This window comes from Tachysurus fulvidraco, chromosome 2, assembly GCF_022655615.1.
Source record: "Tachysurus fulvidraco isolate hzauxx_2018 chromosome 2, HZAU_PFXX_2.0, whole genome shotgun sequence".
In the NCBI taxonomy this organism is placed as follows: Eukaryota; Metazoa; Chordata; class Actinopteri; order Siluriformes; family Bagridae; genus Tachysurus; species Tachysurus fulvidraco.
The window spans coordinates 424143-445050 of NC_062519.1; the positions used below are offsets into that span (position 1 = coordinate 424143).

The 20908-nt window shown below is 38.6% G+C and overlaps 1 protein-coding gene across 1 annotated transcript; it reads right to left on the minus strand.

Moving 5' to 3' along the window:
* Positions 1-212: 212 nt before the first annotated feature.
* Positions 213-9076, minus strand: tegt (testis enhanced gene transcript (BAX inhibitor 1)). The gene is made up of 10 exons (XM_027152200.2): positions 8923-9076; positions 3721-3806; positions 3531-3639; positions 3009-3129; positions 2713-2761; positions 2494-2591; positions 2306-2385; positions 2005-2105; positions 1146-1221; positions 213-981 (listed from the first exon to the last, which is right to left on the minus strand). The coding sequence occupies exons 2-10, from the start codon at positions 3774-3776 to the stop codon at positions 958-960; spliced, it is 714 nt and encodes a 237-aa protein (XP_027008001.1). The 5' UTR covers positions 3777-3806; positions 8923-9076; the 3' UTR covers positions 213-957.
* Positions 9077-20908: the final 11832 nt, after the last annotated feature.

The following is a 20908-nucleotide window of genomic DNA, read 5'->3' on the forward strand; positions in this document are numbered from 1 at the left end:
AAATGGACTAGATTCCCCACAATGTGTGTGTGTGTGTGTGTGTGTGTGTGATTATAGCAGCTGATAAATGGACTAGATTCCCCAGTGTGTGTGTGTGTGTGTGTGTGTGTGATTATAGCAGCTGATAAATGGACTAGATTCCCCACAATGTGTGTGTGTGTGTGTGTGTGATTATAGCAGCTGATAAATGGACTAGATTCCCCACAATGTGCTACATTCAGTCACAGTTTATTCTTTTAGTGAAAATATGGCAGTGTCGGCAGTAACAAGGGATCATTAGAGAAACTCAATCAAACTGTTTCTTTACTATTTTAATTCTTCCTGAATAAATGACTAATATAAACCCTGATCAGTAGCTACATCTTCACTCCATGTGATCTGTAATGACCCTCAAAATATTCAAATAACTCATTATTATTATTACACTATTGGCATTTACAGCAGATACAAATAATACAATTAAATGTAAAACAAGAGAAACTACACCTTCAGATTGGCAGGGAAGAGACACACACACACACACACACACATACCGTAGTTCTCAGGTTCTAACTTAAGTGTGTGTGTGAGAAAGGAAACGCTGTAGAAGGGATAAGTGTGTAATTATAAAGTCTGGTTATAACTATGTACAAAAACAATTCATCTACTGTGTGTTTATTCAGCTTTGTGTCCACCATCACATGTAAGTGTTTAAAGAAAAGGTTTTAAAAATGAACTCATTTATTAGTAGACCAATAATAATAATAATAATAACAGATCATGGTCATAGGGACCAGCATGTTAACTTTATCAGGGTTACTGCACAACCTAAACATCATCACTTTCAATAACTAAAATAAAATTAAGACACTGGAGTAGAAAATCTGAAGAATTCATTTTGTAATTAAGCTGTTGGGTCAATTTGTGAGGCAAAAGTTGCAGATCACAGATTCTTTCATTTTTTTGGCCAATGAGTGTTTATTTCTTCTCTTTCTTTTTATCCTGCAACAAACGGAGAAGAAAACAGAAAAATAAAATGTTAGCTATAAAAATTCCTAAATGTAATAAATGAGCATGAAAGTTATTCTATATATATATAAGGCTTCTTTATTATTCTGATCATTACCCCGTGTAATATAAAACAAACACAGTCATGGACCGCGTACCTTCTCATTCATAGCCAGCAGGACCATGAGCTTTCTGAAGATGGTCACAAAGTCCAGGAACAGATCCACACAATGCCTACAAAGGAGAAGAACACAGCAGTTTAATAAACTTTATAACATCGCTGGGTTCCTGTTAAACTATAAAACTCCAGACTACTGAGATTAAGTTAATAATTATTTTCTACCATCACAAACGTGAGCCTCTTAATATTGAATTGTTTCTGTTCATGACAAATAATAAGCAAGCACAAAGTTTGTTGTGTTGTAAACGTTACCAAATGTCTGCATTCCTTCTCTACATAATTTGAGCTTTACATTATGCTGCACTTAAAGGTGCGGTCTCCGATTTTTGAGAAACGCTTCAGAAAACCGAGTCGGGCCAAATAATAAACAAAAATCAAAACAAACAGCGTTTTGCTAACAGCGTTTAGCTCAGGAGTTATCGACTCGGGAAACTCCGACCTGTGAATATGTGGCCGACTTTACTTAAGACGCCGAGGCGCTTTTTTCCTTCTCGATAGGTGAGTAACGTTGGTTTTGCTTTGTTACACAGAACTAATATATGCCTTTGTCCTTTACATCATTATGCTTGTGTGGCATTTTTGCTTGTTTGTTTATCTACAATCGTATTGTTCTTCCCTTCAGCTATGATAAAGACACGTTTCTTTCTGTTAGTCGCCCGGGTTACGTATGTATGTGTGGGCGGAGCTATCGATACAGGGGTGGGACCTGTTTGGGTTAGGGGCGTGTTTGTTTTGGTGATTTTATATGTCAACATTGGCTTTCAAACAACGGAGACCGCACCTTTAAGTGTATTGCTTGATTCAGCCTGGTGTAATATCACTAACTGTACAGTTACCAGATGTAGTCTTTATCTCCCATCTCTGCTTTCTCGATGATCAGCTGAGTGTCGAACAGCACAAATCCACACATGATGACCAGAGCGATGTACATGTGAGCCTGAACATACAGACAGGAAGAAGACATGAACTCAGGTGTAGTCAGGATCACATCACTTCTACATTCTCACTGTACAAACTGAGGAGAATTCCTGCTTTACTTTTAAACACGGGGAAATTCCTCAGCATTTAAAACATTTCTCATATTAAACCCTTCTGAATCAGTCGGTTGCTATAACAACAGTACGCAGAAGTCTTCACCTTAAAGAGCGCCATGGAGCCGATGAACATGTTGAGGACAGAAACCAGGAGCAGGATGGACAGGCCAGACATCAGAGTACCTTGCAGAGGAAACACACACATTACACACAACACACACTACAGACCCATTACACATACATACAACACACACACACACACACACACACACAAATATATTTGATGTTTACCTCCAAGGAACAGGTAACTCCTGCGCTGAGCGTAAAGAGCACTCAGAGTGAAACAGACGAAAATGACCGAGGTGCTGAGAAATGCTGTAACGATGATGCTACACACACACACACACACACACACACACACACACACATTTAAACACTACACTATAAAACACATTACACTGTATACATTACACATTAAAGGTTTATACTGTGTAAGTGTCTCTATAATACCTCGGGTTGATGCTGATGACATAATCCATGGCAGGTCCGAGTCCCACACCTACAACACATAATAATAATAATAATAATAATAATAATAATAATAATAATAATAATAATAATAATAATATTTTATTACACAACACTGCTACTGAGTTCTGGACTGTGATTGGTCAGAAAGTGTTGATTAATTCTCTGCAACAGCATCTCTGACAGTAACACTGTTTAATAAATAATAAATTGTAAACTGATGTGGTTTGTAAGGAATAAAACTTGATGTAAGTGAGAAGGAGGATGATGATGATGACCTGTGAGGAAGGCGAACGCAGACAGAATAGCAAGTCTCTTCTTCTCCGTCTCAGGGCTGTGTGGAGTCATAGAGAGCCACATCATCATCGCCAGTGAACCCAACACAGACAGTAGCCCACCCTGAGAGAGAGAGAGAGAGAGAGAGAGAGAGAGAGAGAGAGAAGAAAAAGAAAAAACACCTTTATATATGTGTATATTCACTACACAGGGTAAAACATCACTAACACAAAGGTATAAAACACAAAGTATGTTATTAGTAAAGCAACATCAGCATCTCAGCTGTACACACGGCTAAAGAAGCTACGCTAACATTTTACTGAATTAATTTAAACATTTTAAATGAATACCATCTTAAACACATTAAAAACAGAATAAAACATTAAAATATTCATGAGTTTTAAGTATTTCACTAACCAAGCTCATCCCTACTGCTCACCACACAACCTGCTAAACTCCACCCACTTTCTCACTCGGGTACTGTGATGGGACGGAACATAAACACAGGAGAACTGAGAGGATACCTGAAAGAGGCGTGTGACGACGTGGACGTACGCTCCGGCTGCTGCCACGAGCATGCACAAGGACAAACTGGCGTACACATTCTTCAGGTGCTGCTGGGTGGAGCGGGAACTGGGGAAATAAATCCATTAATGTAAGGAAAATACAGGAGAGGACACAAGCAAAGAGTTTATTTATCATTTGTACACTTACATCTGGGAAAACTTCCAAAGGGCTTCGAAGTTGATGTTACGGTCGAACACATTCATCTTCCCACTGTTTAGATACAGAGTCAACTCCTACACGTGGTAAAGAAATAACACGACTTATAGTGTTTATATTCAGATTTTTTAATACAGATATTCTCCAAAAATAATATATTTTAAATAAATATAATTATACTTAAATATAATTCTCAAATAACAGAATTTACCTCGATTTAGCTGCTCAATGATATTTAATATTTTATACTTTTGCATTCAAACCCATTCTATTTTATTTATTATTATTATATACAAACCCTTATAAAGGGCAATACAAGCATTATTAAACGTCTACAAAACTATCCAGCACTGAATACATAATATAAGAAAACATTAAACCTTAAATCAACCTTTATTAATAACCTTAATTGCCATTATTGCTCACTTTCAATACAGATTAATTTATAGTGCTTGTAACAACAGACATCACAAGGCAGCTTTACAGAAATCCACAAATAAATATTAATTCATTTGAGTCCAGCGGAGAGTTACAGCAGAGTTACTGTAGAGTTACTGTAGAGTTACAGCAGAGTTACCGCAGAGTTACAGCAGAGTTACTGTAGAGTTACTGTAGAGTTACAGCAGAGTTACTGTAGAGTTACCGTAGAGTTACCGCAGAGTTACTGTAGTTACCGCAGAGTTACCGTAGAGTTACTGTAGTTACCGCAGAGTTACCGCAGAGTTACTGTAGTTACCGTAGAGTTACCGCAGAGGTACCGCAGAGTTACCAAAGAGGTACCGCAGAGTTACCAAAGAGTTACCGCAGAGTTACTGTAGTTACCGTAGAGTTACCGCAGAGTTACTGTAGTTACCGTAGAGTTACCGCAGAGTTACTGTAGTTACCGTAGAGTTACCGCAGAGTTACTGTAGTTACCGTAGAGTTACCAAAGAGTTACTGTAGTTACCGTAGAGTTACCGTAGAGTTACCGCAGAGTTACTGTAGTTACCGTAGAGTTACCGCAGAGTTACTGTAGTTACCGTAGAGTTACCAAAGAATTACCGCAGAGTTACTGTAGTTACCGCAGAGTCACCAAAGAGGTACCGCAGAGTTACCAAAGAGGTACCGCAGAGTTACCGGATAGTTACTGTAGTTACTGCAGAGTTACTGTAGTTACTGTAGAGTTACCGCAGAGGTACCGCAGAGTTACCGCAGAGGTACCGCAGAGTTACCAGAGGTACCGCAGAGTTACCAGAGGTACCGCAGAGTTACCAAAGAGGTACCGCAGAGTTACCAAAGAGGTACCGCAGAGTTACCAAAAGAGGTAATGTAGAGTTAACTCCCAGTGCAGGTCCCAAGCCTGGATAAAAATGGGAGGGTTGCATGAGGAAGGGTATTTAAAAAAACCTAAGGCTCACTATACCCCCTTCCATCTGCCAGTGGATCACCAGCTTCCTGACAGACAGGAAACAACAGGTGAAACTGGGAGGTGTCACCTCCAGCATTCGGACAAACAGCACTGGCGCTCCTCAGGGATGTGTCCTCTCCCCACTGCTATTCTCTCTCTACACTAATGACTGTACTTCAAGTGACCAAACTGTTAAACTCCTGAAGTTTGCAGATGATACTACACTCATCGGCCTCATCCAAGATGGCAATGAGTCTGCATACTGGCAGAAGGTGGAGAGGCTGGTGTTACGGTGCAGTCACAACAGTCTAGAGCTAAACACCCTCAAAACTGAGGACATGATAGTGGACTTTAGGAAAGACCCCTCAACACTACTCCCCCTCACAGTATCAAACAGCCTGGTGTCATTTGTGGAGACCTTTAAGTTTATGGAAACTACCATTTCCCAAGACCTGAAATGGGAGTGCAACATAAACTCCATCACCAAAAAGGCCCAATTAAGGAAGTTTGGTCTGCCACAGGAGCTGTTGATGCTGTTCTACACTGCAGCCATTGAATCTGTCCTGTTCACATCCATCACCATCTAGATTGGTGCAACAACAAAACAGGACAGGAACAGACTGCAACGCACAGTAACAACAGCATAAAAAATAAATGGTTAACCCTCAATTGCTCAGTTGGTCAATTGCTCAGTGGCATTTGCTAAATGATGTAAATGTATATACAGTGATGCCTTGAGATACGAGTGCTTTGACATACAAATTTTTTGAGATATGAGCTGTGATTCTACCAAATTTTTGGCGTGAGATACGAGCAAATTTTGAGATGCGAGCATCCGAGCCACCGCCGCCAAAACAAAGATCCCCAACAACCACGTGTGCTCTGTTTGCCCCACCTCAGCTTCCCACGTCTCACTCGGTTTAAAGCCGCCTTCACACTGCACACGACGACCGATAAAACGGAGTCATTCATTTCCAATGGATAGTCGCAAAGTCGCTGCGTGAGGTGCCAACCATCTGCGGATCCGTAATTTTCGGATCCGTTTTGAGCGCTGGATCCGTTAATAAATTTTGACTTGTGCGACTACACCACATCCGATATGCCGACCGGAACGGGGTTTTTATTAAAATGACCGGCAGAGGTTAGTGAGGAAAGAGTGACAAAAAGGCAAAACAAGTGAAGAGAAAAGCGATGAAGAAATTAAGCAAAATTAATGTAAAGAAAACAGAAAATGTAGCAATTAAGTTTAGTTAAGTTAAGAGAATTCCAGTTAAGTTGTTAATTTTAGTGAAGTTTAGTTAAGTTCCATTATTTAAGTGTAAAGTAGCATTAAGAGTGTACAGTAGTGAGTAAGTGAACGAAAGTGTACGTACGAGACAAAATTCCACCTGTTTACTCCTCCCCTCACCTCCGTGCGCATCTTCCGTAAAGTAAAACCAGTTTATTTTTTAACATTCTCTTTTATTACTGTATGTGTTTATACAATATTTGTCATTTATATATACAGTACTGTACATTTTTCATATTCAAAACACAAACAAAACAACTGGAGTGGATTTTTGCGAGCTGGAACGGATTAATGGCATTTTAATTCATTTAAACGGGGAAATTGTTTTGAGATACGAGCAAAGTCACGGAACGAATTAAACTCGTATCTCGACGTATTACTGTATTCTGTATTCATATTTAATACTCATAATGTATATTGCATCACATCTGTATTGTATAGTGTTATGTATGTGTGTATTGTATAGTAGTGTTATGTGTGTATAGTAGAGTGTTATTTATGTGTGTATTGTATAGTAGAGTGTTATTTATGTGTGTATTGTATAGTATAGTGTTATTTATGTGTGTATAGTATAGTGTTATTTATGTGTGTATTGTATAGTATAGTGTTATTTATGTGTGTATTGTATAGTATAGTGTTATTTATGTGTGTATTGTATAGTATAGTGTTATTTATGTGTGTATTGTATAGTATAGTGTTCTTTGTGTGTGTATTGTATAGTATAGTGTTCTTTATGTGTGTATTGTATAGTATAGTGTTCTTTATGTGTGTATTGTATAGTATAGTGTTCTTTATGTGTGTATTGTATAGTATAGTGTTCTTTATGTGTGTGTTGTATAGTGTTCTTTATGTGTGTATTGTATAGTAGTGTTCTTTATGTGTGTATTGTATAGTATAGTGTTCTTTATGTGTGTATTGTATAGTATAGTGTTCTTTATGTGTGTATTGTATAGTATAGTGTTCTTTATGTGTGTGTTGTATAGTGTTATTTATGTGTGTATTGTATAGTATAGTGTTATTTATGTGTGTATTGTATAGTATAGTGTTATTTATGTGTGTATTGTACAGTATAGTGTTATTTATGTGTGTATAGTATAGTATAGTGTTATTTATGTGTGTATAGTATAGTGTTATTTATGTGTGTATTGTATAGTATAGTGTTATTTATGTGTGTATAGTATAGTGTTATTTGTGTGTGTATTGTATAGTATAGTGTTATTTATGTGTGTATTGTATAGTATAGTGTTATGTGTGTATAGTATAGTATAGTGTTATTTATGTGTGTATTGTATAGTATAGTGTTATTTATGTGTGTATTGTATAGTATAGTGTTATTTATGTGTGTATTGTATAGTGTTATTTATGTGTGTATTGTATAGTATAGTGTTACTTATGTGTGTATTGTCTTGTATAGTATAGTGTTATTTATGTGTGTATAGTATAGTGTTATTTATGTGTGTATTGTATAGTATAGTGTTACTTATGTGTGTATTGTCTTGTATAGTATAGTGTTACTTATGTGTGTATTGTCTTGTATAGTATAGTGTTATTTATGTGTGTACTTTTGAGAGTCACAAACATCTGGAATTCCTTGTGTGTGTCAACATCAACGCACTTGGCCAATAAACCTGGTTCTGATTCTGATTCTCCTCTGTAGCGACCCGGACAGGGAGCAGCTCGAAGGAACGAAAAAATCTCTAAAGATCAAGTCATAGGCAACACGAAAACTATCCAGACTGCTATCGATTCTTTTCCTCTACATGTCCCCCATACCGACTCATCCACACAGCGAATCATTTCTACATTGAATCATCTTTATACCGAATCATTTCACAACGAATCATATCCATACTGACTCCTGAATCGTCTGCATTTTGACTCTTCCTCGTTCTTCTACGCTTCCTTATTATTACGTGCCAAACCGTCTCCGTTTAATGAAACATGTTAGCGATGTCTGATTTGTTTCTAATAAAATGTGAGTTCAGCCTTGAACTCAGTGTCGGTCACCAACACGTGTTTAAAGTGCAGCTGTCCAGTGAATTATTAACACTGAATGAGGCCGGAGAAATAAAAGCTGAACAAATAACAGACTGATGTGTGTGTACATTTAATACGTATCATTGCACATGTATTCCTGTGTGTGTGTGTGTGTGTGTGTGTGTGTGTGTGTGTGTGTGAGGTATTTAACACTGTTTAATATGAGCTGTGGGCGTTACTCGAGCGTTAGCATTAGCATTAGCATGTCACAATAGTTTCAGATTACTTTCCGCACCATGAACAAACTCAGCCGCTTCGTTACAGCTATAAGACGACGTTTATTTACACATTTGGTGTATTTTAAACATATTGAAGTCTATATAACGCTTTAAAGTGGTGTTTATATTAGCATTAGCGGCTACAGTTAGCGGGTGTTATTACTCCAAACTGCTGACGAATATTCCTAACAAAAACTGTAACTATGTGAGAATGTTTGGACAACTAACTCATTAATACATAAATAAATAAGGACATTATATACCTGGGTCGGTTTTGTGCGCTGTCACTCGGCTGTGTCGTTGCTGCTCTGCGCGGCCTCGTAATGTTTTCGTAGCTGCGTAACTAGCCGTGAGTCAGTGCGTTATGGACCGCACTGCGCATGCGTACACGGAGTCCAACATTACTGCGCATGCGTGAGCTCAGGACCTTTGTGCCGTAATCCTTGTGTAACGTCCACGTTTCACTGCAACTTCGTCGCTCTGAAAGTTTCCGTCTGAAGTTAATCACTGTGTGATCCGTGGGGCTTCGTCTCCACATCCTTAGGGAATTTATCTCGTTTTGTGCGCAATGTAGACATGATTTAACTGAATAATTCCTGCGGTTCAAATGTACAACGACGTCCAAAGTTATCAGTAATTCTTCTTATACATGTGTTTTTATGTAACATCTTATAAACTTGTGCTGAAAGTTTAGTTTGAACACACAATAAACTGTAGCTACAGCATCATGGTTATGTAAAGTAGATATGAAGAAAGTATGAAGCCACAAAACCACTGCACTGTTCATTACTGTGTGTGTGCTTGTGTGTTTGTGTGTGTGTGTGTTTGTGTCGTGCTTGTGTGTTTGTGTCTGTGTGCTTGTGTGTGTTTGTGTCTGTGTGCTTGTGTGTGTGTCTGTGTATTTGTGTGTGTCTGTGTTTGTGTCTGTGTGCTTGTGTGTGTGTCTGTGTATTTGTGTGTGTCTGTGTTTGTGTCTGTGTGCTTGTGTGTGTGTCTGTGTATTTGTGTGTGGCCATGCTTGTGTGTTTGTGTCTGTGTGCTTGTGTTTGGGTATCTGTGGGTGTGTCTGTGTGTGTCTGTGCTTGTGTGTCTCTGTGTGTGTGTCTGTGTGCTTGTGTGTGTGTCTGTGTATTCGTGTGTGTCTGTGTTGTGTGTGGCCATGCTTGTGTATTTGTGTCTGTGTGCTTGTGTTTGGGTATCTGTGGGTGTGTCTGTGTGTGTCTGGCTTGTGGTGTCTTGTGGTGTGTCTGTGTGCTTGTGTGTGTGTCTGTGTATTCGTGTGTGTCTGTGTTTGTGTGTGGCACATGCTTGTGTATTTGTGTCTGTGTGCTTGTGTATTTGTGTCTGTGTGCATTTGTGTGTGGTCTGTGTGTGTGTGTGGCCATGCTTGTGTGTTTGTGTCTGTGTGCTTGTGTGTGTGTGTCTGTGTATTTGTGTGTGTCTGTGTTTGTGTGTGGCCATGCTTGTGTGTTTGTGTCTGTGGTGCTTGTGTGTGTGTCTGTATGCTTGTGTTTGGGTATCTGGGGTGTGTCTGTGTGTGTCTGTGCTTGTGTGTCTCTGTGTGTGTGGTCTGTGTGTGTGCTCTGTGTGTGTGTCTGTGTGTGTGCGACTGTGTGTGTATGACCTAGAAGCAATCATTTGCATATATTTGTTTCATTTTCCATCACCATGTATTTGCATTTCAGGTCATAAATGTGTGTGAGCAGAAAGTCCACAATACACTCTTTTATAAAATCAGGTTTATTTTAATAAGACAGCCTGATATATTACTGAGATATTACTGAGATATTACTGAGATATTACTGAGATATTACTGAGATATTACTGCACTAAACATATCACTACAGCTACAACAGTTATATAATTAACAGATCTTGTGTGTTTAACATCCACTGAGGTGATATTTGTGGGCTCTTAAATATGATGCTGATGTTTAAACACTAACACTACGACTTCTTACTTTAAACACTAACACTACGACTTCTTACTTTAAACACTAACACTACGACTTCTTACTTTAAACACTAACACTACGACTTCTATTTAAAAGTATGGAAAGTTCTGTAATTGTAATAATCCCATAAACCCTGAGAGATAATAAATAAAATAAGATACTTATTTAATTGACTCTGTGATATTCAGAGCATGACGGATTCAGGCAGAAATAATCTAGTTTTATAATATAAAGTCACACAAACAAAACAAAGAAAAGAGCAGTGACGAAACAAGTAGCGACAAACAAGAAAAAGAGAAAAAGAAAAAGCAGGGGAATCAGAATGGCCTAGTATTAAGTTAATAATTTGAGTAAATCTAGCTAATGCAATTTAATTGAAAGTTTGTTCAGTAAATAATCCTATCTGCTTGAAAAGCTTTAACAGTGGAGGAAACCCTACAATGAAATTGCTAAAGCTACATATCATACATGCATTGAAGTATCCTATCGTAACATATCGTACTCACCAAGATTCTGTCCGACTTCTACATAAAAGTTTTTGATGGGTACATTAACTACATAGCACTTGTTCGATCGCTACCAAGACCGAAGTAAGGAATCTTGCAAGGCAGGAACCAAAAGTATCGTAGCACATACAGTACGCTGCTACGATTGACTGCTGCGCAAAATGTAAAATATATTTACAATTTTGGTGTTATGTTAAACTACTGTAATTCGGTGAGTATCTGTACACAGACATTCCTCACCATTAAATGGAAACATAAACGGATAAATAGTATCTTACTCTCTTTTTTGTGGTATAAGAGTTGTAAAACTTGGTGTTAAGCTGTTATAGAGTTTCATTTCTCATTTCTTCTGTGATTATTTTCCTATAATATTTTTGAAGCATACAAAAGTCTAATTTATGGTTTTCTCAAATGATGTTCCACACGTCTACTAACAGTACAAGCAAATAATTGACATTAATGATATATCAGCGCCTTGAACTCTACAGGATTCATCATCTGTCCTGTTGCAACTGTTAGAGCATTTATTTCTCTGTATGTGTGTGTGTGTGTTTGTGTGTGTGTGAGAGAGAAAGAGACCCTTGGTGTTATGGAATTCTTTCACATTTACAATAATTACTGCAGAACATTTGCTGGAACAAGCGTGTCAGAGTGAGGGGTTTAATCTAATAATCATTTTCTTTGTCCTGACAGTAAAGACCCGAATTAGTTCAGCTGCAGGTCACTGATCCATGAGCTGTGCCTTCATTATGCATAGCCATGCTAATTAACCTGCTCTTTTAATTGGGTCCTCTGTGTATTCCTATATATATATATATATATATATATATATATATATATATATATATATATATATATATATATATATATATATATATATATATATATATGTTCACAATTAATTTTCAATTTGTCTGTTTGATAATGAACTGAAATGAAGCCTGAAATGTGCTTTACTTCCTTATTTGCATTTGAGGGAAATTAAAAATCGTGGGCAGATTTAGCCAGATTTTGTAAAAAAAAAATAATAATAATAATAATAATTACAGATATATTATACTACAATTATATAATTTAAATTCTGTAATGAATTCTGTCTCTGTGGTCTGATGTTATGAACCCTGTGTACATTTTCACTGTGGCTTTACAGATCCACTGTTTCTACTGCACTGTTTTCTTGACCATTTGGCACATGGTGAACTATTACTATATTACATCAATAAACTCACTATTTTTAAAGGAAAGATCACAGTAATTTCTGCAAATTTGTTTTCATTTAACAAAATGTCTTCAGCAACACATACAACAGCACTTGATCCAGTGCAAACTGTTACTTAATGAAGCCATGAGACACTAAATGGATGTGATGAATTCGTGTGTGTGAGGCAGGCAATTTTATCCCATTTTAATTCAAATCAATAAAATAAAGTCATTGTTGGTGTTAATTTGATGCTGTAAAGAGAACATGCTGATGGTGTGAAGGATAAACTGACCCTACGCTCATCTGCTGGGTTTACAGACAAACTGTCACATCCACATCCTACATGTTTAATTACAGGTTCAGCATGTCACTGTACTTCCTGTTTCTTACTTCATGATTCCAGGGAAAGGGTTGTTATGGTTATTGATGTATAAATCCAGACTGTCACTGGACTGGGGCTCTGTAACAAGCTAGCAAAACATCATGCACTCTTCTGCTTATACACCCTGCCTTTTCCTTCCTTCCTTCCTTCCTTCCTTCCTTCCTTCCTTCCTTCCTTCCTTCCTTCCTTCCTTCCTTCCTTCCTTCCTTCCTTCCTTCCTTCCTTCCTTCCTTCCTTCCTTCCTTCCTTCCTTCCATATCTTTGTGAATGTGATCAGCTCCTTGTTTACTGGTCTTCCTGCACAACGGCATGACAAACATTTAAAAAATTTTCAATATTTGACTCCTTCGTACCAGAAGAAATCAAACCTTTGTGTAGTGAAGTGATGTAAAAAATGACATAATTAATCTATGGAATTGCAATGGCACTATGGGGACGCTTCTTCGGGACAGGGGCCTAAATCTAATCTTTCCTTACTAGGGAATGGGCTTAAAAATGCAACATTTTTAAGGGAACGCAGCGCTGCCTCATGGTGTTGGCACCGCCATACAAAGGAAGGGTGGTTCATGGGGTGAAAACCTTGGCTCATAAGCCAGAACTGGAATGGTCTCATGCTTTTAAACAATTTAACAATTGGGGCAAGTCGTGACCTAATGGTTAGAGAGTCTGACTCGTAATCCTAAGGTTGTGGGTTCCAGCCTCGGGTCGGCCACGACTGAGGTGCCCTTGGGCAAGGCACCAAACCCCCAACTGCTCTCGGGCACCGCAGCATAAATGGCTGCCCACTGCTCCGGGTGTGTGTGTGTGTTCACTGCTGTGTGTGTGTTCTCTGCTGTGTGTTTGCACTTTGGATGGGTCAAATGCAGAGAACAATTTATGGTTCGAATAGTATGGGTCACCGTACTTAGCTGTATGTCACATCACTTTCTTTCACTCATTTAGGTATTAAAGAACAAAAAATAACAGTATACAGTATATACACACTTATATACAGTATATACACACTAACTCTGACTAGGGAATGTGTTACTCTACTTATCTTTACATCCCATAATATAAATCTAATACAGTTCTTCAGTCAGTACAGTAAATTTTGATTGTTTGCTTTGCTTTGCCTCAGATTAAACCTCTCTCTCTCTTTCTGTCTTACTGTCTGAGCTCAGGTGTATTTGAGCTGATATTGTCTGTGTTTGATGACATCATGTCTTCTCTCATGTTCGTAACCGTGCTCAACATGTTGTCTTGTCTGATCGGGATTCTGTCAGGTGGCAACAGCGACTTGTCCGTGTCAGGCTTATCACACACTTCCACTGCCTCATACTGAGGAACTGCCTCGTGCTCAGTGTAAGATACGCACCATCTTTCTATACTGAGTGCTAAAGGAAATCTGTAGCAATGAGAAAATATAAGAGATAGAAGAGTGTGATAGTGAGAGATGTCATTAATTATCAGTGTGTCAGTGCTTGATGACAAGAAGTGAACTGTGTGTGATTTCTGTAAATGTATGGAAAATGGAAAGAGCAGATTTAGTAAACAAAAGCTTTCTTTCTTTCTTTCTTTCTTTCTTTCTTTCTTTCTTTCTTTCTTTCTTTCTTTCTTTCTTTCTTTCTTTCTTCTCCTTCCTTCCTTCCTTCCTTCCTTCCTTCCTTCCTTCTTTCCTTCCTTCCTTCCTTCCTTCCTTCCTTCCTTCCTTCCTTCCTTCCTTCCTTCCTTCCAGGAGTCTCCAGTATCAGACTACTTTGAGTAGTCAGAGGTAAAGCTGTAATTAATACAAAATAAAGAACTACAGGAAGTGTAGCTCTGCTTAATCACTCTACCTTATCTGTGATTATTTGTCTGTTTCAGCTTCTCTCTTAGCACTTCATTTCTAAAAAAAAAAAAAGAGTTTTTAACAGCGCCTTCACCAGCACCATAGCTCTGATCTAAATTTAGTGTAATATTAGTGGCTCATTTCCATATGGACTGTGTGTGGAACGGACAGTCTGTAATGGCTGTAAATGATGTATTTAATAGAGAAGTTTTGTAGTTTCAGGAAAAAGAGTAGTGCTAGTGTTCAATTACAGCCCATTTAACACTGCGATTAGACATCCATATTCTGTCGTGTGTGATTAATGTGTCACTTAACTGAGCTCAAACACGACTCCACCGGCCATAAAGCACCACATCCAGTTCTGTGTGCTGATATATATCACACATTACCATGCTAAATTAGCACAGCCTGCTATTGTTTGAGTTATTAGCATGTCAAGGCTCACTGATTCAGAATGAATAGTTAATAAAATTCACTTCAGCATGTACTCAAATGAAAAATGAACCAAACATGACAAGTGTGTGTGTGTGTGTGTGTGTGTGTGTGTGTATGTGTGTGTGTGTGTGTGTGTGTGTGTATGTGTGTGTGTGTGTGTGTGTGTGTGTGTGTGTGATTTAACTCATCTCTCATGCTACATGCTAACAGCAGAAGTATTGTGTAGTCATATTTCACACATGCGCACAGTGCATCACTTATAAAAGCAATAAATCAGAATTCCAGAGAAATACGGGAGCATCAATTAAACAAACAAAATATGGTATTCAATTAATTGTGTTCTTTAACATTTTCTTTAACCGTAATCTGTGTTGAATGCTCGTAGTGCTGTTTGCACTTCATTTCATCCTCTATAATGTATATGCTACTGATTTCATTGTATCTTCATGTATTTACTCATATCACAGTGATCTACGAACACTTACTGCCCCCATCCCCTGTACACCCCTCCCCCATACCCCCCCCCCCCCCCGCCACATGGTAGCAGTTGATGAGCGGTTCATGGCAGGTGCCACTCTTCAGCGTAAAGATCACACCTGCTGAGGTCCACAGGAGGCAGCTCAATAACGCTCGGCTCTCCACCAGGCTGCTGTACAATGGACCCTCATTATCGCTGGCCTTAGCCTGACACCAGCATTTAGAAAGCCAACAACTGCATCTCTCTTTTTTTCAAGCTATTTAAAGGTAACTCTCAGACAGGAAGAGGACAGGCTTTTCATTCTGACCAGCCTTTTGAGTTTTCTGACAGGACAAGAAATCAGATCTGCTTTTCCAATCGTCACAATGACTAGCCGTGTCAGAGAGAGAAGAGCGATCGATGAGAGATCACCTAGGTTCATGCAGGATGTGAAGTGAAAGACTGACAGAAGATCAAACAAACAAAAAGCAGTGATGTTCTGTATTGTACAGACCTTTCAGGCCTTCGAGTTATTCAGTATAAAACATGAAGAATAGAGAAGCTCCAGTAAACACCATGTACTCGCTCGCTCTGTGATTATAATCAAATATTACACACAGTTCAATTCTCAGTTCAGTGTGGTGCTGTTACAGCAAAACAACCACCAATCAATGGAGTGATGGAGCAGAGCTTCTGTTAGCTCAATGTTTTCCAAAGGGTTTTATTTATTTTATTCATTGCAGTGCTATACTTTTTTTAGCTGTTATACCTCATCCAACTGCTGCTATTACATAAGTGTATATATGTTTGCAAGAATGCTTTTGTTTACGATTCTCTTTTTTGCACAATGTACTGGATAATACACAGCATACACACACAGTGTTTTGTAGACTTATTTCAATGTCTTTTGTCTCACACAATTTGCACTAGGTTGCACAAGATGCACAACTTACTAGCACAACTTACTTTAAGTCCTTAGCACTGTATTGTTATATGTAGCACCACGGTCCTGAAGAAACCTCGTTTCATTCCACTATGTACCGTGCCATTTATACATGATTGAAATGACAATAAAAGCTTGAGTTGAATTAACCCATAGAAGCTGTAAACACTCATTTCTTCAAAAGCCTTTCTTTCTTTAACTTAATCAAACAAAAGCCATGATATTTTTCCAAGAAATACGCTCATCTTAACACATTCATAAATATTATGCAGATATTTTCTAAAGCAGGGTTTGATCCGTTATATCAAAAGACATTAGAGTGTTATGCAGATACAATATGCTAAAAATGAACAACGAAGGCCTTTAATGATGGATATACATTTCTATAATAATTACAATAATCATTTCCTTTCACATGAAAGCCCCCAATCTTCCTGAATGTTCTTTTCTTGCTATCTGTCCATCATGACATCATCCATCATCTGTCCCTCTGTCTCCTCTCCTCTCGCACATTGCATAAAACTGTAATGTCACTGTATAAGATTTGACACAAACTTATCAGTTTGCTTGCTCCCAGGTAACCCCATCTCTCCTGGAGGTGTTCGAAAACTTAAACTGACAGCTTGTTTTTCCTCTTTTTACCTGCTTTACAGTCAGTAAGAACAAGTGTGCTGTTTGAGGTTTTCCCAGTATAGTTTTAAAAGATGACCTAGATAAGTTTTCAGTTAGTGTAAATAAAATGCACTCTAGGAATAAACCCTGAAGCTTAATTTTTTTATGCATTCCTACTTATAATGCAAATCCTCAATACCTCACTACACACACCTACAAAACACACTGACTGTTTTGTTCATACCAGTTATAGGTAATAAGTGCTTGTTTTAGGGGACATGGCCACACTTGATCACATGACCATGACACATCTGTAGTCAGAGACACAACACCCTGGAAATGATTTGTCTTCTGACACCCGTTTACACTTCTTCTAGATATTACTGTTTTAAATGTTTAGTTTTAGAGATACAAGAAAAGAGAAAAGAGCGCTTCATTATGCTAAAGAAAAAACACAAAACCTCATTCCATGCCAGATATAATACAATCTTTACCCAATCTTTATGTCATTTCAGACAAGTGTTGCAGTGGTGAGCTCAGTAATGAGGCAGTGACCAAGGAGGCTGGTGTGGTGCAGCATCTTAGTAAGCATCATGTCCTACCGTATCCAACAGCTCTAAGGGAAAACAATCACAAAATAGGCGATTAGTACATTTCTGGATGCACTTTTATCTAATCCGAAGCAACTCTTGGCAACTCCAGGAGGGTAAAGAGCAGATTGGCTTGAGAGGATTTGCTCACTCCGTCCAATGTCCACATACTCCCTGGCTGTCCAAAACATTGGTGGTGCGGAACCGGCGCTGTCCCTTCAGCACCCAGGCGGCGGTAGCATGAAGAGCGGGGGGAAAAAGCCGCTTCTGAGCAATGGTTGAGTCTCTGCTGTCACACAAAGTAAATACTACCTGGTGTTATTTCTACTGCTCAGTTTATAGGAAAGAAAATGCAGCGTGATTCAGGTACAGTATATGTATGTTACTGACATGATTCTGACTAAAAATCCCAGAAAAACTTATTCAGTCTGAGTAGAGCTTAGACAGCTAGCTTGTAATAAAAAAAGAGGACCACCCACATACACATACAGCATGCTACTGATGATTATCACTATTATTATTATTATTATTATTATTATTATTATTATTATTATTATTATTATTATTATTATTATTATTAATAGTAGTAGTGTTCTTAATATCTAATTGTTCATTAAAATCACTCCTTTACAGTCAGGGTTGCAGTGGATCTGAAGTATCCTGGGAATAATGAGAATGTATGGGGGAGAATTCATGTCAGTCCATTACAGGAAACTGCACACGCATTCATTCACACTTATGGTGTTGTTGTATTGTGTTGTGTTGTGTTGTGTTGGTTTGTGCTGCCTGTCTCTTACCCTAATAGGTTACCACAGTTGAATGTTTTTTGGGGGGAAACCAGAGGACCCAGATGGAAACCACAGGGAGAACATGTGAAACTCCACACAGATAAAAACCTGAACACAGGATCAAAGCACAGAGCCTGGAGCTGTGAGGAGAAAAACACTTTACTCTGATGAAATCATTTAGAGATTTAATTAAACTCATTTATGCAAAACACCTAACCTGTGGGGAAAAATCAACCTGTGTATCAAACCCATTTCTGGTTCAGGAGTCTGAGGATAAATCTGCTCTATTCCAGTTGCCAGAAGGCAAGAAAATGCAAATGAAATTGTTTATTGCTTACATGTTTAGTATCTGTGAGACATGATGCAGGAAGTCAGCCATGCCATGCCATGCCATGACGTCACAACATCATTTTCAGAAAATGGTATTTCTCATGCATGAAGCTGTGACAGGTTTACTGGCAGGAAATGCACATTTCAGTTCAAGGTCACATGACAACTATGCTGAATCGTAACATAACACCTGAAAAGATACTCATTATCTTACTATGCGTACTATACACACATAAATAACACTATACTATACAATACACACATAAATAACACTCTACTATACAATACACACATAAATAACACTCTACTATACACACATAACACTACTATACAATACACACATACATAACACTATACAATACAGATGTGATGCAATATACATTATGAGTATTAAATATGAATACAGAATACAGTAATACGTCGAGATACGAGTTTAATTCGTTCCGTGACTTTGCTCGTATCTCAAAACAATTTCCCCGTTTAAATGAATTAAAATGCCATTAATCCGTTCCAGCTCGCAAAAATCCACTCCAGTTGTTTTGTTTGTGTTTTGAATATGAAAAATGTACAGTACTGTATATATAAATGACAAATATTGTATAAACACATACAGTAATAAAAGAGAATGTTAAAAAATAAACTGGTTTTACTTTACGGAAGATGCGCACGGAGGTTGAGGGAGGAGTAAACAGGTGGAATTTTGTCTCGTACGTACACTTTCGTTCACTTACTCACTACTGTACACTCTTAATGCTACTTTACACTTAAATGGAACTTAACTAAACTTCACTAAAATTAACAAACTTAACTGGAATTCTCTTAACTTAACTAAACTTAATTGCTACATTTTCTGTTTTCTTTACATTAATTTTGCTTAATTTTCTTCATCGCTTTTCTCTTCACTTGTTTTTGCCTTTTTGTCACTCTTTCCTCACTAACATCTGCCGGTCATTTTAATAAAAACCCGTCCGGTCGGCATATCGGATGTGGTGTAGTCGCACAAGTCAAAATTTATTAACGGATCCAGCGCTCAAAACGGATCCGAAAATTACGGATCCGCAGATGGTTGGCACCTCACGCAGCGACTTTGCGACTATCCATTGGAAATGAATGACTTCCGTTTTATCGGTCGTCGTGTGCAGTGTGAAGGCGGCTTTAACCGAGTGAGACGTGGGAAGCTGAGGTGGGGCAAACAGAGCACACGTGGTTGTTGGGGATCTTTGTTTTGGCGGCGGTGGCTCGGATGCTCGCATCTCAAAATTTGCTCGTATCTCACGCCAAAAATTTGGTAGAATCACAGCTCATATCTCAAAAAATTTGTATGTCAAAGCACTCGTATCTCAAGGCATCACTGTATATACATTTACATCATTTAGCAAATGCCACTGAGCAATTGACCAACTGAGCAATTGAGGGTTAACCATTTATTTTTTATGCTGTTGTTACTGTGCGTTGCAGTCTGTTCCTGTCCTGTTTTGTTGTTGCACCAATCTAGATGGTGATGGATGTGAACAGGACAGATTCAATGGCTGCAGTGTAGAACAGCATCAACAGCTCCTGTGGCAGACCAAACTTCCTTAATTGGGCCTTTTTGGTGATGGAGTTTATGTTGCACTCCCATTTCAGGTCTTGGGAAATGGTAGTTTCCATAAACTTAAAGGTCTCCACAAATGACACCAGGCTGTTTGATACTGTGAGGGGGAGTAGTGTTGAGGGGTCTTTCCTAAAGTCCACTATCATGTCCTCAGTTTTGAGGGTGTTTAGCTCTAGACTGTTGTGACTGCACCGTAACACCAGCCTCTCCACCTTCTGCCAGTATGCAGACTCATTGCCATCTTGGATGAGGCCGATGAGTGTAGTATCATCTGCAAACTTCAGGAGTTTAACAGTTTGGTCACTTGAAGTACAGTCATTAGTGTAGAGAGAGAATAGCAGTGGGGAGAGGACACATCCCTGAGGAGCGCCAGTGCTGTTTGTCCGAATGCTGGAGGTGACACCTCCCAGTTTCACCTGTTGTTTCCTGTCTGTCAGGAAGCTGGTGATCCACTGGCAGATGGAAGGGGGTATAGTGAGCCTTAGGTTTTTTTAAATACCCTTCCTCATGCAACCCTCCCATTTTTATCCAGGCTTGGGACCTGCACTGGAAGTTAACTCTACATTACCTCTTTTGGTAACTCTGCGGTACCTCTTTGGTAACTCTGCGGTACCTCTGGTAACTCTGCGGTACCTCTGGTAACTCTG

Bases quoted from the DNA above. Each gene is read 5' to 3' on its own strand.
- tegt (XM_027152200.2), bottom strand. From the start codon at position 3,776: ATGAATGTGTTCGACCGTAACATCAACTTCGAAGCCCTTTGGAAGTTT. The intron at 2,762-3,008 runs GTCATCATCATC...TATGTGTTGTAG, and splicing joins TGCGTTCGCCTTCCTCACAG to GTGTGGGACTCGGACCTGCC. The intron at 2,386-2,493 runs GTAAACATCAAA...TTCCTCTGCAAG, and splicing joins GAGTTACCTGTTCCTTGGAG to GTACTCTGATGTCTGGCCTG.